General features: G+C 29.4%; 1 protein-coding gene across 4 annotated transcripts in view; it reads left to right on the top strand.

Annotated features, from left to right (window-relative positions):
* The first annotated feature begins 2,232 nt into the window (after positions 1-2,232).
* Positions 2,233-16,924, top strand: part of LOC142324760 (uncharacterized) — a 40,607-nt gene continuing 25,915 nt past the window's right edge. For 2 of the 4 annotated variants that reach the window (XM_075365727.1, XM_075365720.1), the window contains exons 1-2: positions 2,233-2,525; positions 9,277-9,420. In XM_075365727.1, the coding sequence (XP_075221842.1) occupies positions 2,397-2,525; positions 9,277-9,420 (273 nt within the window). In that variant the 5' untranslated portion in view covers positions 2,233-2,396. Of the gene's footprint in view, positions 2,530-7,014; positions 7,162-9,276; positions 9,421-16,924 lie in introns of those variants that run through there. The other 2 variants (XM_075365732.1, XM_075365739.1) reach the window with 2 other exon arrangements.

The raw sequence follows: 16,924 nt of genomic DNA, 5'->3' as shown, positions 1-16,924 counted from the left end.
GTTTTTTAAATTATTTTGATGTAACCATAAAAAAAATGAAATGAAAAACGAATAATCAGATCATATACCAAATCTAATTTGGACACCAAATTACACTTGCTAGTACGCCTATTAAATTACATATAAACATTTTTTTTTTTTACAATCAGAGGTTAATAATTATTAATAAATCAATATATTTAAATTAAAAAAAAGAAATTGGACTCTGATTCGAATCAAAATATCTTCCCCTTATTAAATCGAAATATTTAATTAATTAAAATTTTATTTGGCAATAACTCTGGAACCAATGAAAATAAGTACCACTTATGATACATCGTTGAAAAGCTCTCAATGAGGGCTTATTACTGCAGTTAAGAAAAAGTCCAAAATCCAACTTTTTGGGGGTTTTGGGCTTTTTTGGACACTTTTGTTTCAGTCGATTGCAATCAAAAGGAGAGGTGCACAACTAGATGTTACAGCAGTCCTAAATCCAAAATTTCAATATCCTAGGGCTAAACGTTTTTGAGTTATGCGAGATAGGTACGTATATACATACAAACCTACGTACAGACGTCACGCCGAAACAAGTCAAAATGGATTCAGGGATGGTCAAAATGGTCATTTCCGTTGAAATCTGAAAACACAATACTTCCTTTAGCCGGGTTCGAATCCCGGTCAGGCATGGCACTTTCAACACGCTAAAAATCATTCATTTCATCCTCTGAAGTTCATTTCATTTCAAATCATTCATTTCATCCCAAAGTTAAAAAAAAGCTTTACTTCGTACAAGGAAGTAATATCAGAAAAATGTCGGGCTTGAAACAAACAGATTTCAGGTCTAGACAACACTTTACAAAAATATTTACATATTCTGTATTTTTTATCGCGTTAGCAAAATACTGACATGGAATTGTACAGAAATAAATGTAAAAAATCACATGGCGCAAAATTAAAAAACCAGACATTTTTTTATTTTTGATGGTCACGCTTCTCTTAAAAAAAACATTGTGGAGGAAAACAGAAAAGGCCCTAAAAGGTTACCTAAGATTTTTTTTTTGAATTATGATGAAGTATTAAAAGTTTAAATAAATCAAAAAAAGTTCTGGAAAATTAAAAAAATATATATTTTTAAACTTTGATCGACTTCCACCCCCGAATATTGGCTCCAAATTGTTGTTTTTGGGTCACTTTAACTATTACGGTACTATAACTAGGAAGAAATTTAAAAAAATCGGTTAAAAAATATGAATAAATTCCGGTACAAAGATTTTATCGATTTTCATGGGATATTTTGGGTCAAATCTTTTTTTAAATGGTTATATAAGCATGCAAGCAAGTTAAGTTGTTAACGAAAGAAAAAAAAATTTCACAAATTAATTCTTTTATATATAGATAGATATTCTTTCTATGATAAAATGAGTACAAGACTGTCAGGTAATGCCTTCCAACAAATCAAGTTATTTAATATAACATTAGATATTCATTCTAACGATAGGAGTTTACGTTCACGGTTCATTCTAACTTAGTGAGTGAAAGACTAAAAAAACTACACAAAGAAGAATGGCTTCAACTGCAATAAACAATTCTTATAATTACTACTATTCCAGGAATGCATTCCAGTAACAATGCTAAATACTATACTCTAAATTGCATGTACTGAGCTTAATTTAAAGTGGGGTTATGTTTACAAAATTTTTAGAAAATTGACCCCATACACAAGTCCACAAAATTTCATTAAAATCGGTTTATCTAGTCAAAAGTTACTAAGCTTCAAACACGCCAACACTCATACGTACGTACAAACATTAATTGAGCCCCTTCTTTTTTGGGAGTTCCTGTGTCATGAAATGTCGAGAAATGGAAAAAACTAACAGCTCATTTTTTGACTGATTACTATACTTTCCTTTTTGCAATGTAGCTCTACAGCTATGTCAGGAAACAAAAAAAAACGTATGAAACCAAAGATAATACAGCCACTCACAAATAATTAATTGTGTATGTGGACCGCGTACAGAATGGCATGAATTTGGTCTTGAATGTGCTTGATCGTCAAATAATCAGCATATACCTGGATCTTAAAGGTCAAACAATTTAATAAATGTACTATTGAAATTAATAAGTAACCATTTATCGGTAGCTCCCGCGAAACAAAGGTAACTACAGATTTTCAAAACAGCCAATCCCGTCTTGCTATCGGCAAATTCTAGTTGGGATAATTCTAACACGAAGTATTTTCATTATGATATTTGAATGTATATGTTGTATAAAAGTGATCTTTTGACTTGATGTTATGTATTGTTTCCCGCTCGTTAGCGTTAAAACAATCCATGAGTTATAATCCTATTTTGTTTTTTGCATTTTCTAACTAATATTATTTTGTTGTTACTAGCTGATAATATTTTTAATTTCTAAAAATGGTCGATGAACAGTTACAATATAGGTGTCGTTTATGTGGTGTACATGAATCAAAGACATTACTTATGGTAAACATTTTTCAACCGGAGAATTATGTTCCTAAAATTCATAAACTTATTCCAGTATCGGTAAGTAACTAAAAAAATATTTTAATTCTTTGGTTAGTATTAATATTTCACTTCTCTGTCAACTCAAGTTAGGTTACAATGTTTCTATTTCTTATTTGGTATTTTTTAAACAAAATTTATGCATAATCTTTTCTACTGGTTCTTCGTCAAATTTCATTGGTTTAGTGGGTTTGAAAACAGTTATTTCTGAATTTTTTGTCTCGTTTGGTAGCTGTTGCTGTAGTATACAGCATAGTTATATTTTGATAAGATATCAAAGTATTTTTTGGGTGTCAGTTTTGCATAATCTTTCACAGTTTTCAAACTACCTTTAGCATTAGGATATTTTTAACAATCAGATTTTTTCTTTTCATGTAACTGTTAACTGGAAATTTTGCAGACTTAAAATACTTAAATAAACTGCTGTCAATTCTAATTCTTTCTACTGAAATATGTCAGCAATCAATAGAACCAAATAACCTGGATTGAACTGTGTGTGATTGTGCATATTTATTGAACATTATTTTGTTGATAAATGATCTTGAATTTAAAAAAGATTTTTGCATAGGCCATTGTCCATTCTGAATAAAGCCAAAAAATGTCTTGCTTTTTATTGTGTTTTGAATATACAGAATCTTAAGGATAAGGGTACAGAGAAGGCCCTTTTTTCTTTTTAAAAATTATTTCATGTCCAAATATATATAATTTTAATGTTACAGTTTTTTTTTGATTCAACACTATCCCGTTATTTCATTTAAAACCAACTTATAACTGTTGTCCATAAATTACTGGACCTAATTTCTAAACAGCTGATGAATATACTCCCATCACCCTTGGGTAAAGTATTTTTCTCCTCAAACTTCACTATTCTATGCAGGCTGGTTCAGTGTAATATAATTTATTAGGTTTTTTGTTGTAATGTTAATTTCCATCTGGTTTAGTTGATTAAAAATAATTCCAAAATATAACTGGTTACATTCTTATAATTAATATTCATCATACAATTTTCAGGATATCATTTTCAACTGGAAAATCCAAAAATATGTTGATTCTTGACTTTTGGGTTTTTCCTCATTAGTAATCTTACTTTACTAGCTAACTATACCCTTCAGATTTTATATTTAGCTTTTACCAACCCCAGGGGTTCCAAAACAAATTTGCATTGAGCTTCCTTGAAATTTCAGAGCCTTGATTATCTACAGTGCTAAGAATGGATGTCTACAAACTTGTAGTAGAATAATATTAGAGTATTGGAAAGAGAGCACAACCCTACTTTATCTGTCTGTTTTTGCCCTTCATTCTGAGCTGTCACATGTAAACCAGGCCAACATTGTTTCAGACAAATACTTGAAAAATAATTTTCACTAGGGGAAGTGGAGTTCTTTTATCAAACTTTCTGCAACTTTGATTAAAATGATTATTAGATAAGTTAATCGAAGCCAGTGATTAGCTTGTGTCGTATTACAACAATTAATTCCCAACTCATGCTTCAAAAATAACTATTCTCAATCAGGCTCATTAAATTATGTAACAGTTGTGTTCATTTTAAATAAAATGTGTAAACACATCATTAATTCCTATTACTGTGGAGTAGTGTTAGACCTGAAGTTGCATTGTTTTAGTCTTGACTCAAAACATCAAAAATTTGTTTTAAATAAAATTATTAAAATATTTTAATAATGTTAAGTGTAAGGTGTTTCTTTAGGTAATTGGTTGTGAATGTGATATTAAAATTTCAAAGTAAAAAATTATATATTCAGAATGGGGATAAAATTTAAAAACTGCAAAATCCCTTTAAAAATTTGTTTAATAATTGTATTTAGGGATTTTGGATATCGCTGATAACAAATATGACAGTTAAAATACAGAATGGTTAAAGAATATGGAAATCTTGGAAACATTTCTTTAAACTGTATTTTATGAAAAGTTATGTTTAAAGAGTAAAGTAGAAGACAGCTTAATACATGCAAATAAATATAAACTATTTTAGGTGAGTTTATTTCAGAATATAATTAGAAGCCTGTTAACAGAACCTTGTGTTAAAATTTTCCAAATCATCTTGATTTGCAATTGTGATAGTAGTGTTGATAATATAACTTGCCATCTACAGCTGTAAGCTGTACCACATAATGTTTTTAGTGGCAGTAAATTAATGTTTCACAGACTTTCTGCATACTTATTGTTATTTAAATATCTCAAGTACTCCCTGACCACAATTTTAGCCTGAGATATTATGGATTGTAATTGTACAGGAAAGTTTGGTGTATGGATGTATGTCATATGGTTTGACATTACATTTCTTTTTTTCTTAAAACAATCTATTGCTTCAGAATAAAAAAAATTAAATATTTTATAAATATTGCAAGCTTAAAAAGAGTACTGCTTAAAAAACTGAAATTCCAGACACATTGATGTAATATTGACAGTTAAATTAGTCAGAAGCAATACTTGTCATGCTATTTGCAGATAAGTTTGAAGTTTAATGTCGTCTTCTTTCCTAAGGATAGTAAAAATTCATCAAAGGTGATCTTCATTTTATTTTTTTATCTTTTTTCTGATAACCCATGCTATTTTATTGCATTAATGAAGATTTTTTTCAATGATGAAAAAATATCCTTTTTTAAGTGACCTGACACTTGTCAGAAAAATGAAAAATAAGTTTTAAAAATTTGTTTGATTAACTACGTATAGACCAATTCTTTTTATTGACCTTGGGGTAATTTGATTTTTTTGGCTGGTGCTCTTCTGTTATCATTTTTCATGTGATAAAGGACTATCTCAGTGTATGTATGTATGTATGTATATATATATATTTTTTTTAAATAAGTTCTTTTAAGAATCATACTCCTCAGTACTACACAAATATATTTATTTTATTAGATCAAATAAAGTAGGGTGACTTACTTTATTCCACTACATATGCAGAAGTGTTTTCATGATTTACTTGCATCATCTGTTGGATTACATAATCATATATTCTTCTCAAATTACATTACATTACAAACTTCATAAAATATAATAACTTATCATGCATTTATTTATTTAATTTAAAATTTTAAATCGTTTATCTTTTTATTTTAAGAATTTAAACTTTTATTCAGTTAAATTAAAAATTAAATTTAAAAATATCAAAAATTAATTAAAATTAACATTAAAAATTAAATTGTAAATTTTTAACGTATGTAAAATTATGCATGTTGTCCATTTAACTGAACTTACTTTACTATATATTCCCGTATTCATTAATAATTGTACCATAATCATTATTCTATACTGATATAGTAAAGTAAGTTCAATTAAATGGACACCATGCATAATTGCTTTACTTAAAATAATTTTTATTTGCTTTTAATTTTTGATTTTTAATTTTAATTTGAGATTATGCCTTGATGTCGTATTTTTACATATGTAAAATTTTTTACAGTTTAATTTTTAATGTTAATTTTATTTAATTTTTCTTATTTTTAAATCTAATTTTTAATTTAACTGAATGAAAGTCTAAATTCTTAAAATAAAAAAGGATTAAAGGTTTAAAATTTAAAATAAAATAAATAAATGCATGATAATAAGTTATATTTTATGAATTTGTAATGTAATTTGAGATGAATATATGAATATATAATGCAGCTGATAATGCGAATAAATCGTGAAAGCGCTCCTGCATATATAGTGGAATAAGCTAAGTCATTCTACTTTATTTATTCTGAATTTTGGTTGATCTAATAAAATAAAAAAATATATATATAATTTTTTAATTAAACAAAGATTGATGTATTTGGTTTTGATAAGCTAAATAATTATGTGTGCAGTTATTAGAAGTAACAGTACTTTGAATTGGTTTAAAAAAAACCTTTTTAAATAACTGTGTTTAAGAGAGAAATAAGTACTTAATGAACATTCAATTGATACATTACTGATATTGTGGACAGTTGGTCATGAAAACTGAATTTTGCTTGTTGTTTTCTTTTGAGTCACGGTGGACCAACAATATGTAATTAAATTTTTTCTTACAAAAACAATCCACCTCGATATAATAATTTTACATTAATATGGAATTTCCTTAATCAGATTAACAATATGAAGAAACCATTTAAGTTAAGTAGGGTTAAAGAATACTCAGAAGGGTTTTCTTCCTTTTTTTTTTTTGAGACTTGAATGGACTTTTCTGTAATGAATGGAGATGTATAGGTTAACAGATAAGTAATTGAGGAATTAAATAAGACCACTATTGGCTTTATTATGAAGTGAGTTATCAAGCTTTAAATTCATCAGCAGAAATGTAACATGATATTACTTTGAATAGCAATGCGTGATTTATATTTTTTCTCATCATTCTATTTATACAAGTCATTTCTCCAATTATTTTCACAAGTTCACTGATAATATGTGATATGCATTTTTTGTTGTATCATGTTAAATGTATGATTTAAAAAAAATATTTTGTTGGAACTGCGGTTACTGATATCAATTAATCATTGAGTGGCAGTCAGAGCTTGGATATAAAATTTTATTATTAACCAATTATTTTGTATAGTGTGGATCAAATATGTAATATTTTGTACAAAATTTCATGCTCTTTTTAATCATCATGTTTTTTTAGAGAAAAAAGAGAAGAAAAAACCAAGCTATTACCAAGTTTCTCTCAGTTTTTTTGCAGGTATAGTGTTTTTAAGGATAATTCTCAATTAGACAAGTTACATAGCATTTGAGTTGATGGAATCAACAGAACATTAATGCCTGTTCTTAAGGAACTTTATCTCAGAACAGTTAGTTAGTTGTATTCTACTTTTCTATTTATTGAAAATTAAATAAGTAACTTTTCTGAAGGTACAATCTATTGACACTAGTTTTAATTGAATAACTTTTAAGCAAGGAAGCATCTGTCAAAGATTAATCAAATTCATTCATGTGCTTGTAACCTTTTCCACTTGAAATGTATAATGTTCTTTGTGAAGAAATGTTATAACAAAATCATTGAAATTTAAGAAAACTAACTATAATATTTTGGTATAATAATGGAAAACATCATGCTTATGAATAATTTAGATAATTTAATAAGTAAATAAGTATGAAAAAGACTCCTTTGTAAATGTATGGGAAAAATTTTCATGTTGTGACATAAAATAAGTTAATTTGTTTTTATGGTAGTTTAAAACAATAAAAGTTATGTTTTGTTATGTTATGTTTGTCATATTTTACTTTTCATTAAAAAAATAAAAAATAAATAATATAGTGTTACATGTTCGTTATGGAAATGTGATAGGCATAACAAAAGGTTAATAACCAGCTTGCATCATTCACAGTATAATAACTCTTAACTCATAAAAAAGATTTAATTTGATAAGTATTCCACCAATTTTTTTTTGTGAATATGTGAAACAACTTTCAAAAATACATATTTTTAAAAATTTTATAAATCTTTAAACAAAATCAATTATATGTAGACAAATCTGGATCCTTTCAATATTAAATAAATATATTGTGTGAAATGTTAACTTTGCCAACAAATTATTAATATCATGAAAAATATGTCCTATTTATTTGTTTCTTAATTTTCAGGATATTAAAAAAAATTCTTTCTAAATAAGTTTTACATTTAAAAATTGTCCCTTTGAGGTTTTCTGTGGTTTATTTATAAATGAATAAATCGTTTAGTCAGTGAATTAGAATAAAATCAGGAAATTCAAATAAACTTGAAACTTCTTAGATCATTCTGTTCTGTATGACGGGCCGTTGAAGCATGATAGTCACAGATTTAATAGCATTCCCAAGTACTTTCTTAACCATAATAAGGTGAATAACAAGTTTTTAAAAATAAGTCCTATTTACCTTTGTTTCTGAAATGGTTCTTGATTTAAGATGAATAAAAGGTAGATTGATTGTTTCCAAGATTGAAAGTCTTTTTGGGTTGAAAATTTTAGGACTTGTATACTTTCCTTTTTTAAAATGACCTTGGTATCTCGTAAGATACTTTTTTGAATGACATTAACAAAATTATCTCATTAGACCTGTTATGAATTATCCTTATTTTGTAATTTACAAACTTCAGTATGTTCTAGATAAATGCAAATTTATGTGTACATAGTATCATAATAATATATATCACATTTTTATTTTGTATGCTACCTTTTACTACTTATTTTTAGTTTTTTCTGCTATTTGCGTGTAATTTAAAAGTGGAGTTATGGTTCTTATGTATATGTTTAACTTATTTTAATTACAAAGAATTTCAAATTTACGTTAAGGAAAAGAAAGAGAGTTCAGTCAAACCCAAGAAATCAGATGGTGAGTTTTATTGCAAAAAAAAGGAATAATTGTTAAGAAACAATTATCCATAATAAAAATTAAAGGAAAGCAGCTAGTGGTTGTGGTGTTTAATTAAGTAGTTACAAAGTATATGCAAAGAAAAGCAAAATATAGAGATGTAGATTGTGGCAGACATTATTTCTAATCTCTAAAAAGGTAACTGATTAAGTAACAAAAATAACTGATTTAGATGATTTTGATAAATGTGTATTCAGAAGATTGGTAAGTGATTTTTCTAATTTAAAAGCTACTACCAACTATAGATTTGATCAATAAAAAACCGATAGTATCAGTTACTCTGCTAGTGTGAACATTTTGAGGACAATAATGTGATCTTAAGGACTCGAATTGAAGAATTCTCAAAATATTTTTTTATGTTAATATATGTAATCAATATATTATTTTTTACTTGTTGTCACTTGGTTTGACATGTTTTATTACATAACTTTTTTTAAAATGGTTACAGATTAATGAGTATGATCCTTTGCCTAAGAAGATGTGTTATACTTGCCTATACAAGATTGAAGACTTCAGTAAATTCAGTGAAAAATGCGTGAAAACTCAAGATCTACTGAAAAAACAGCTTTCTTGGTGTCAAAATAAAAATTTGGTAATTTTAATTTGGTTAATATCCCCTAACATTAAAAAAAATTAATTAATTACAATTAAACTACTGATTCTTGGTTAATTTGAGCGATTTAGTAGTGTTCTTGTAACGTAGTGGTGTGATTTCTCTGCTGATTTAAAAAAAAGATTAATTTGATCACGATGATCAAATTAATCGTACAGACAGATGATCATTGATTAATTTAAAACAATGCTTATCATAATATGTATATACTTATATACATCTATACATTTTTTTTACAATTATCACTATTTATTTTTACTATCTCTTTAAACAAAATTAAAGTGTACTTTATAGTTGTCAGATGTTACTATTACTAATTATAATAGAACCTTCAAATCAAAATATGTAATTGGAACTGAATAAATTTCAATTATTACTTTCAAACTGATATGTTTATTGATTTGGAATGCAGAACCAAATTAATAGAAATTATTTGATGCAGGAGGTTTTTTCATGATTTTTTTTTTACGTGAAAGCCTGTACTTTAATCTACTTTCTACATTATTGCCACCAATATTAAGGCACTTCTCATATTGTGCAACCAGCTTTTGAACATTGTCATAGAAGTCTGCCGCCTGACTTAATAACCACTGCAACACAGTATACACCGGTACCCAGACAGACGGTATTGACACTGGTACCCAGCATGAGCATAGTTTTCAATAATTTAAGCGTTTGGTCACAATTTCATAGACAACAGTTCTTGAAACTTATGGAAACTCTTCAGATAGTGAAGAAATCATAAAGCATCCATTCTCTCTCGCTTTTTTGTCAACTTTTTGCACCAAATCTTCACTAATGACAGAAGATCGTCCATTCCGTTCCTCATCATGAACATTCTGGCGGCCCTCTTTAAAAGCTTTAACCCATTTTCGTACCATTCCATCACTCATAATGTTTTCTCCATACACTTCACTGAGCTGACAATGAATTTCAGTCACTTTCACACCTTTAGCACTAACAAAACGAATCACACCATGTATTTCACAGTTGGTAGGATTCTCGATCAGCAGAGGCATTTTAAATACTCACAAACAAACATAAACACAGTCGAATATTTCCATAATGGTGTCTGTGGTTTGCTCATACACTGATCTTGAGCCTTTGTCAACAGTCAGTGACAAACTAACAAGAATTCAGAGGTGGAAAAATCTAAAAGTTTGTAAGCCAAAATATGCATTGTGGCGAGGAAGGTCACAAGCGTGTCCGCAGAAAGCCGAGGCTCCATCGTGCGTCAACTGTAAAAGGTTGCGCAAAGAGTGCAAGCATTCAGTCAACAGTAAGGACTGTGGCTGTTACTTACGTGGGGTAGAATTGTACTTCAATTCCTTGGATAGTTAGTATCCTTCTTTGAAGCTTGGTGTTTGCACATAGAGTTAGGAGAGTCGTTGTTGTGGGTTTCGGGGTTGTTTTTCAACACCGCCCATTGTCAGTTGGGTGATCTGCCAGGTCGTGTAGTTGTTTTGTGAATATGATCCATCTCATTTCTGATGCAGAATGCTGTATGTATTGTTTCTGCGATGCCAAATTGCTTCTTTGGCAATTTATTTCTCGACCACGGGTTTCTAGTGGTAAGGTTATGCTTGCAGAGTCGATTCCGCATCGGACATGGGTGGATCCGGCCTTTAGGTTCTTAGTCCCGGTCTTAGACTGGGTTGCCGCATTTCTTGATGCGGCCTGGCGGAGATTAGGTATCCTAGCGGTTTGTGCCGCTGTATCCATAATTGACTAGCCTGTGCTTCTCTAACCTGTGTTGGCGTTTGCGGGTCCTTGTCTTGTAGGTTTCTCGGGTGGCTAGAGGACCGCCCAGGCAGTTCAACTGGCCAGAGGTAGGCGCTTTGGCACCGGCCTAGGTTAGATTTTTGACTTAGTTTCAATGGAGGTTGTACCCGGGGAGTTTACTCCCTGAGTACGATTTTACTAACTTTAGCATGGCAATTGGTCGAATTGGAGTGCATACTTATTAAGGGGGTAATAAGTAAATGTTGGTTGCGATCAACCTAGTGCTATTCCAAGCGGTCCTTAAAAGTGGAACTGTAGTGAGAGACTAGAGGTTATACTCAGCTCCTGACGGACCAGACCTGAGGTCCTCTGAGACTTAGTGTATGCTGGCTGCACTCCAGTCGCTTAAATTAACGATATTCGTAGCGGGTGACTGAATTTTTGCAGTTTGATATGCTGTTGTGGCATACTTGATGCATCTACGCTCTAGGGTGTAGTTTAGGGCTTAATGGTGACAAGCGCGGGGTCTTCAATTTTCCGCGAGTAGGCTTTTAGCTTAGTTCCTGAGGCCAACGTGGTAGCTTTAGGTGTCAGATGTTTTCTTCGGAAGGCATAAACTCAATACTATCTCTCCGGGTGAATTTACTGATGTAGGTGTCCCTTGGGGCATCTGCATCAGTGGCATCTCACGTGGCCAGGCTGAACACTATGGAATGTGATCAGTTTGAGGGCAACAAGATGTCCTCCGTTAAAGCCATGGCTGGCAAGGAATGGAGGGGGTGGTGTAGCGACCTGACACGCTACGAGGCGGGATCTTCTCCCCTCGGGGGGAATTGAGATCTGATACATATTACAGTTCCTTTCTGTAAAATTGTACTCCTTCAGTAACCATCTGCTTTATTGTCTAATTATTCTTAGTAATGAATAAAATTAATTTGGACGGATGAAACTGTTCATTTTTATTCATTTTTTGAAAAAGAAATTTTACGTCGTGTTTATTATAAATTTATTTTGAATAGCAGTTATCAAAAGTTACTTATTTTTAAAGTTATTGTTATAAAAGCAGTTATTGTTAAAAAATTTGTACAATGAAAATGAATTAATCTTGATTAATGTATTTGTTTCAAGATAATTTATCATTAGTTAGAACTTAATTTATATGTTTCGTCTGTTCATGGATATTAAAAGATGAATTTCATTTTCAGTGTCTTGTATAATTAATTATACTCAGACTGAGTTACATAGATATGTAGTAAATATTTACATTCTCTGTTGTGTTTCATAGCTTTTGCAAATTATTTTTGTGGTTTACATGAAAATGAATTAAAATATTTCTGGCTTTATGTTTTATTATGATTAGTGGTAGATTTGTTTTTGGATTGTAGTAGCAAACTTTACATCTATAATTAGAATTAAAATGCTTCAGAGCCAAATACTTGAAATTGACTAATGTTTATGATTTCATGAAGAAAGAAGCTCTAAAGATAGAAAAGTTTAGAGATTTCAAGTATAATAGTCATCCAAAAATGTGAAGAAAGAACTGCTGCTGTTTGTGGAATGTCAAGATCACAGATTCAGATACTTCAAAAGAAAGAAAAGTGCTCTTCAATCAAAATCATATTCAAAGTTGTTTAGCAGTCAAAAAAGTATAAACAATGTTCAAAAGTTATCAGGGGAATGAATAGTTTTGATAAAAGCATTGAGAAAAACCATTAACAGGTTTTATGTAAAGAAGAAGGACTTTTCTACTTAAAAGAGTTGCATCAAGAATTTCAGATTTATAATGATTTTAAAGGTAGTGAAAATATTCTAGTGATTCTTGTGAATGAGTTAGTTTTAAGGTGGTATAAAAGCTACAGTAACAGAAAATTTTTGATTGAGGAAACTGACATCCAGTGGAAGGGAATTAAATATATAAAGGCAATTATTGTCTACAAAAAAGCTAGTACACCAATTTTTTTGACAGTCATTTACTTTATCTTTACATTTGACTTCAAAGTCATGGTTGATCAATGATAATGACAAAGGACTTAAAGTGATGATTAATAAAGGATATCATTTAATAATAATCCATCCAGAGAAGAAATGGGCATTCATTCCAAAAAAATGTTAATTTTGAAAGTTAGTTCAAATAGCAGTGATTATCATGACAACATTAATATGATTTTAAATCTTTGTAGAACGTGTAATTTAAATGATAGTCCACAATTTCTAGTACTTTAAATTTCTTGTATATTGCTTTTGTTGAATGCAAGTTAAATTTTCCTTTTCTCTTTTTTGAATTATGTTAGGTCAAGATGCTGTTTTTTAATGGGTTGAATTAATAATTGTTTATGGAATGTTTATTTCAATTTATTTTTTTAATTTGGTTTTAAAAGTATTATTTTTATATAAAGATTTTTTTAATTTATTTCTTGATTATGTACATATCACCTGTTTCTTTCATAAATTTAGATAAATCATAACAAGTAGACAAGTAGTGTACAGGAAAGTATATCTAGAAACCAATTTTTGATTCTATTCCTTTTTTACAGTAAATAAGTTGACTTTTCAGTTCAGTTGAATGTGATTGTAGATGGATTGTTTTATTCTAAATTAAGTTACAGTTGAATCAAAACAATGACTAAAGGTGACCTTACTGTGTAAAACTAAAAACATTGAAGTTGATTATTGTAAAGTCTAACTTTTAATAGATGAAATGATGGAAAGATTTTTTATACGTTTAGGCTATGATGGTGATAGTAAAAGTGAGTGCAAACAAAGATAGTTAGGAAATTGCAGAAGAATTAATGCATAGTGCAAATTTAAGTAAGTTTTTTTTGTTATTATTAATAAAACAAGAGTAATGTTACGTTTAATAAAAAAAAAAACTTAGTATAAAATAATTAGGCATTTTTTAAATTTATAGTTTAAAATTTATTTTTTTCTGATAAATAAGATAAAATTTGTAATACTCAGTTGATGAAAGCTTAACATTGAGGCATGTATTAAATTACTAAATAGGATTGTTATTTTGTTAATTACCAAGTTAATATTTTTAGATTGAGTAGTAGGGTGCTTTCAGTCTTTTACATCACAAGCTTGTATATTCATCTAGTGTATTGTACATTGGTGTTCTTTGATTGAGTTGGTTTGATTCTCAGAATCAAAAAATTGTTGTACTCTGGTTGTATTATATCTGATACAAGCCACCAGTGGCTTTGGTTGTGCTGATCATACAATCCTACTGTTAAATTAAAAAAATTGTTTTTTTTTTTTAATTTCTGCTGTGTTCTGTGCTCGGTTAAGTTTTTTTTATCACACATCATTTTTATTTGCAGTATCAGCCTAAGGCTGTGTTTTTTTGTTGTTGATAAATAATTAACAAAGTTAAAAACAGATTTGGAAAAATGTATTAAATAAATAAAAGTGTATTTATGTTCATGGTCAGTGAAAACTTCATTATAATTGTTATTTTTCCCTATCTAACTGATTAAATTACAACTAGAAAATTAATAGTGAAATCATAACGTACTGTACAGTAGAATAATTTTAAATTATTTTATTATTATAAAATAGAAGTGGAAATGATCGAAGCAACAGATGAATTGGGTGTTATGATTATTCACCAGAGTACATATAAGTACATATGGTTAACTGCCAAATGGCCTGATGAATGTGCTCCTGTTCATACTCCTACATAAAAAAGGCTGCTGGTGTATAACCAACAAGGTTTGCTGACAATGTGATCCTGTTTGCTTGCGGGCTCTGAAGTTAGAATGAAGGAGATCCTTGACTGAGTCCAGTAAGAAAATGAGGTACTAGGCACTATTAGAAAAACAGAAGTTATGATTGTAGACAGAGCTAACAATCTTCCAGTCAGTAATACGCTGTGATTTCAAAAAGGTGGACTGTTTCATATATTTAGGATCCACAATAGATAAAGTTGGGGGCTTGTAGGCCAAAATATGAAGAAAAAGGCAATCACTAGCAATACAAAGCTGAGACTACTTGTTGTCATGTATGGCATGGTGACCTGGACCACCAAGGTGATAGACTGGTGGAGAATTGTTGGATATGATATGTGGACCTACAGAAGAATGCTCCACGTCATGTGAACGGAAAAGAAAACAACTCTATTATAAATGAGCTAGATATACAGAGGAGGAGTTGTTTGCAATATGTTTCTAGCACATTATCCGCTTTTTTAGCCATATAGTTAATGGGCTCGGTGAGAAGCTTGAGAAACTAGTCGTACAGGGAAAAATCGAAGGCAGTAGATCACGCGGAAGATCACTGAAAAGATGGCTGGATCAGATTGAAGAGGTGACTGAAGAAATTCAAATGGCAGAGGAGTGTGAGCTATGGCAGGAAATTGTCAATGGGATATGAATTGAATCAGCAGCTTTTAGACAGGAGAAGAAGGATCACTGATAATTATGATACGGATTAAAAAATTTTAATCCCAATTTTTCATCAGTAAGATGAAATACTGAAATTAGCAGCATGTGTTCTTATTAATAAATTTTTTCTAATCTTTAAATCAAGATCTCTTCTAAAATGTAACTTATGTAAATCACTGATTGATTTTATTAGCATTTTTTAGTTCTGATTACTTCAATACCTTGTGGATGAAAATGTACTTGAAAAATTAGGATGCACATTATTATTCTAATATTAAAAATATGAAAAATACTGTGTAAAACTGATGTAGCTTCCTCAGGCCCAGTACTACATTCTTCTCAGTTCCATATGCATGAGGTGTTCCAAAATGATATGCTAATATTTTTCTTAAAAAGTTACTTGTTTTTAATCAAGCAGGAAATTTTTTTTTTTGGTTGAAAATTAAATTCTCTCTTGAATTGCCATTAAGTTTTGTGATTTTAAAAATCATTTACTAGAATCAAGATTTATAATTTAATAATTTACTACAATTGTAAGATTTTGTATCCTAAAATGATTTGTAGATTTTAAACTTTTTTATTGATAAATGAATTTATTAAATATATATATATACTTGTGGAAGGTTTGAAATCAGTCATAGGTTATATACTAGTAAATAAACTATTAAAGTGAAATACTATTAACATGTAAGTTTTACAGGATATGATGTAAATTTGAATCATTTCTTGCTGTTGTTAAAAATATATGTTGTTTGATGGAGGAGAGACACTCAGAAAAGTGGTTCAGGAAATTGAAGACTTAAAATAGACTAAAGAACATTATAACATTTAACTGAACAAGATGATACTGAAGAATTCCCAGACATAAAAGGCTCTTTTGAATGCAGCAAAAAAAAAAAAAAATTAGGAATGAATGGGAAACTCAAAGAAGGGGAAAAAATTGAAATTTATCACAATAAACTATTAAAAAGTAAATATTTTTAATAATTTATATATGAAAAAATTCATCTCTTTTTAAATCATCAGTATTTTGCTGTTTAAAATTACATTTGTAGAAATGAGGTAATTTAACATTTTTAGAAAAGTAATAAATGGAAACAGTTAAAAAGAATTTTTATACAAAATTTTACAAAGGTAAGGAACTATAAAAAAAGGAGAAATAGAGTGGGAAGTGGTTGTTTGAAAGGCCAAATGAAATCTTGAGTTTCTTAGCATATTGAAAAGGAAATACATGGTAGACAATGTTTAGTTTATGAAGTTATAAAGTAAATTGTACCTAAACGTACTATTTTGTTGAAACTGCCGGCGCAATAATTGGGAGTAACGATTAACACAGCAGTTGAGTTATTTTGTTCAAATTTGTCAGCCATCACTGCCAG

The sequence above is a fragment of the Lycorma delicatula genome, chromosome 1 (genome assembly GCF_047948215.1).
Source record: "Lycorma delicatula isolate Av1 chromosome 1, ASM4794821v1, whole genome shotgun sequence".
Classification (NCBI taxonomy): domain Eukaryota; kingdom Metazoa; phylum Arthropoda; class Insecta; order Hemiptera; family Fulgoridae; genus Lycorma; species Lycorma delicatula.
Note: the sequence above shows the minus strand (reverse complement) of the source record. Positions and strands in the feature narration are given on the sequence as shown.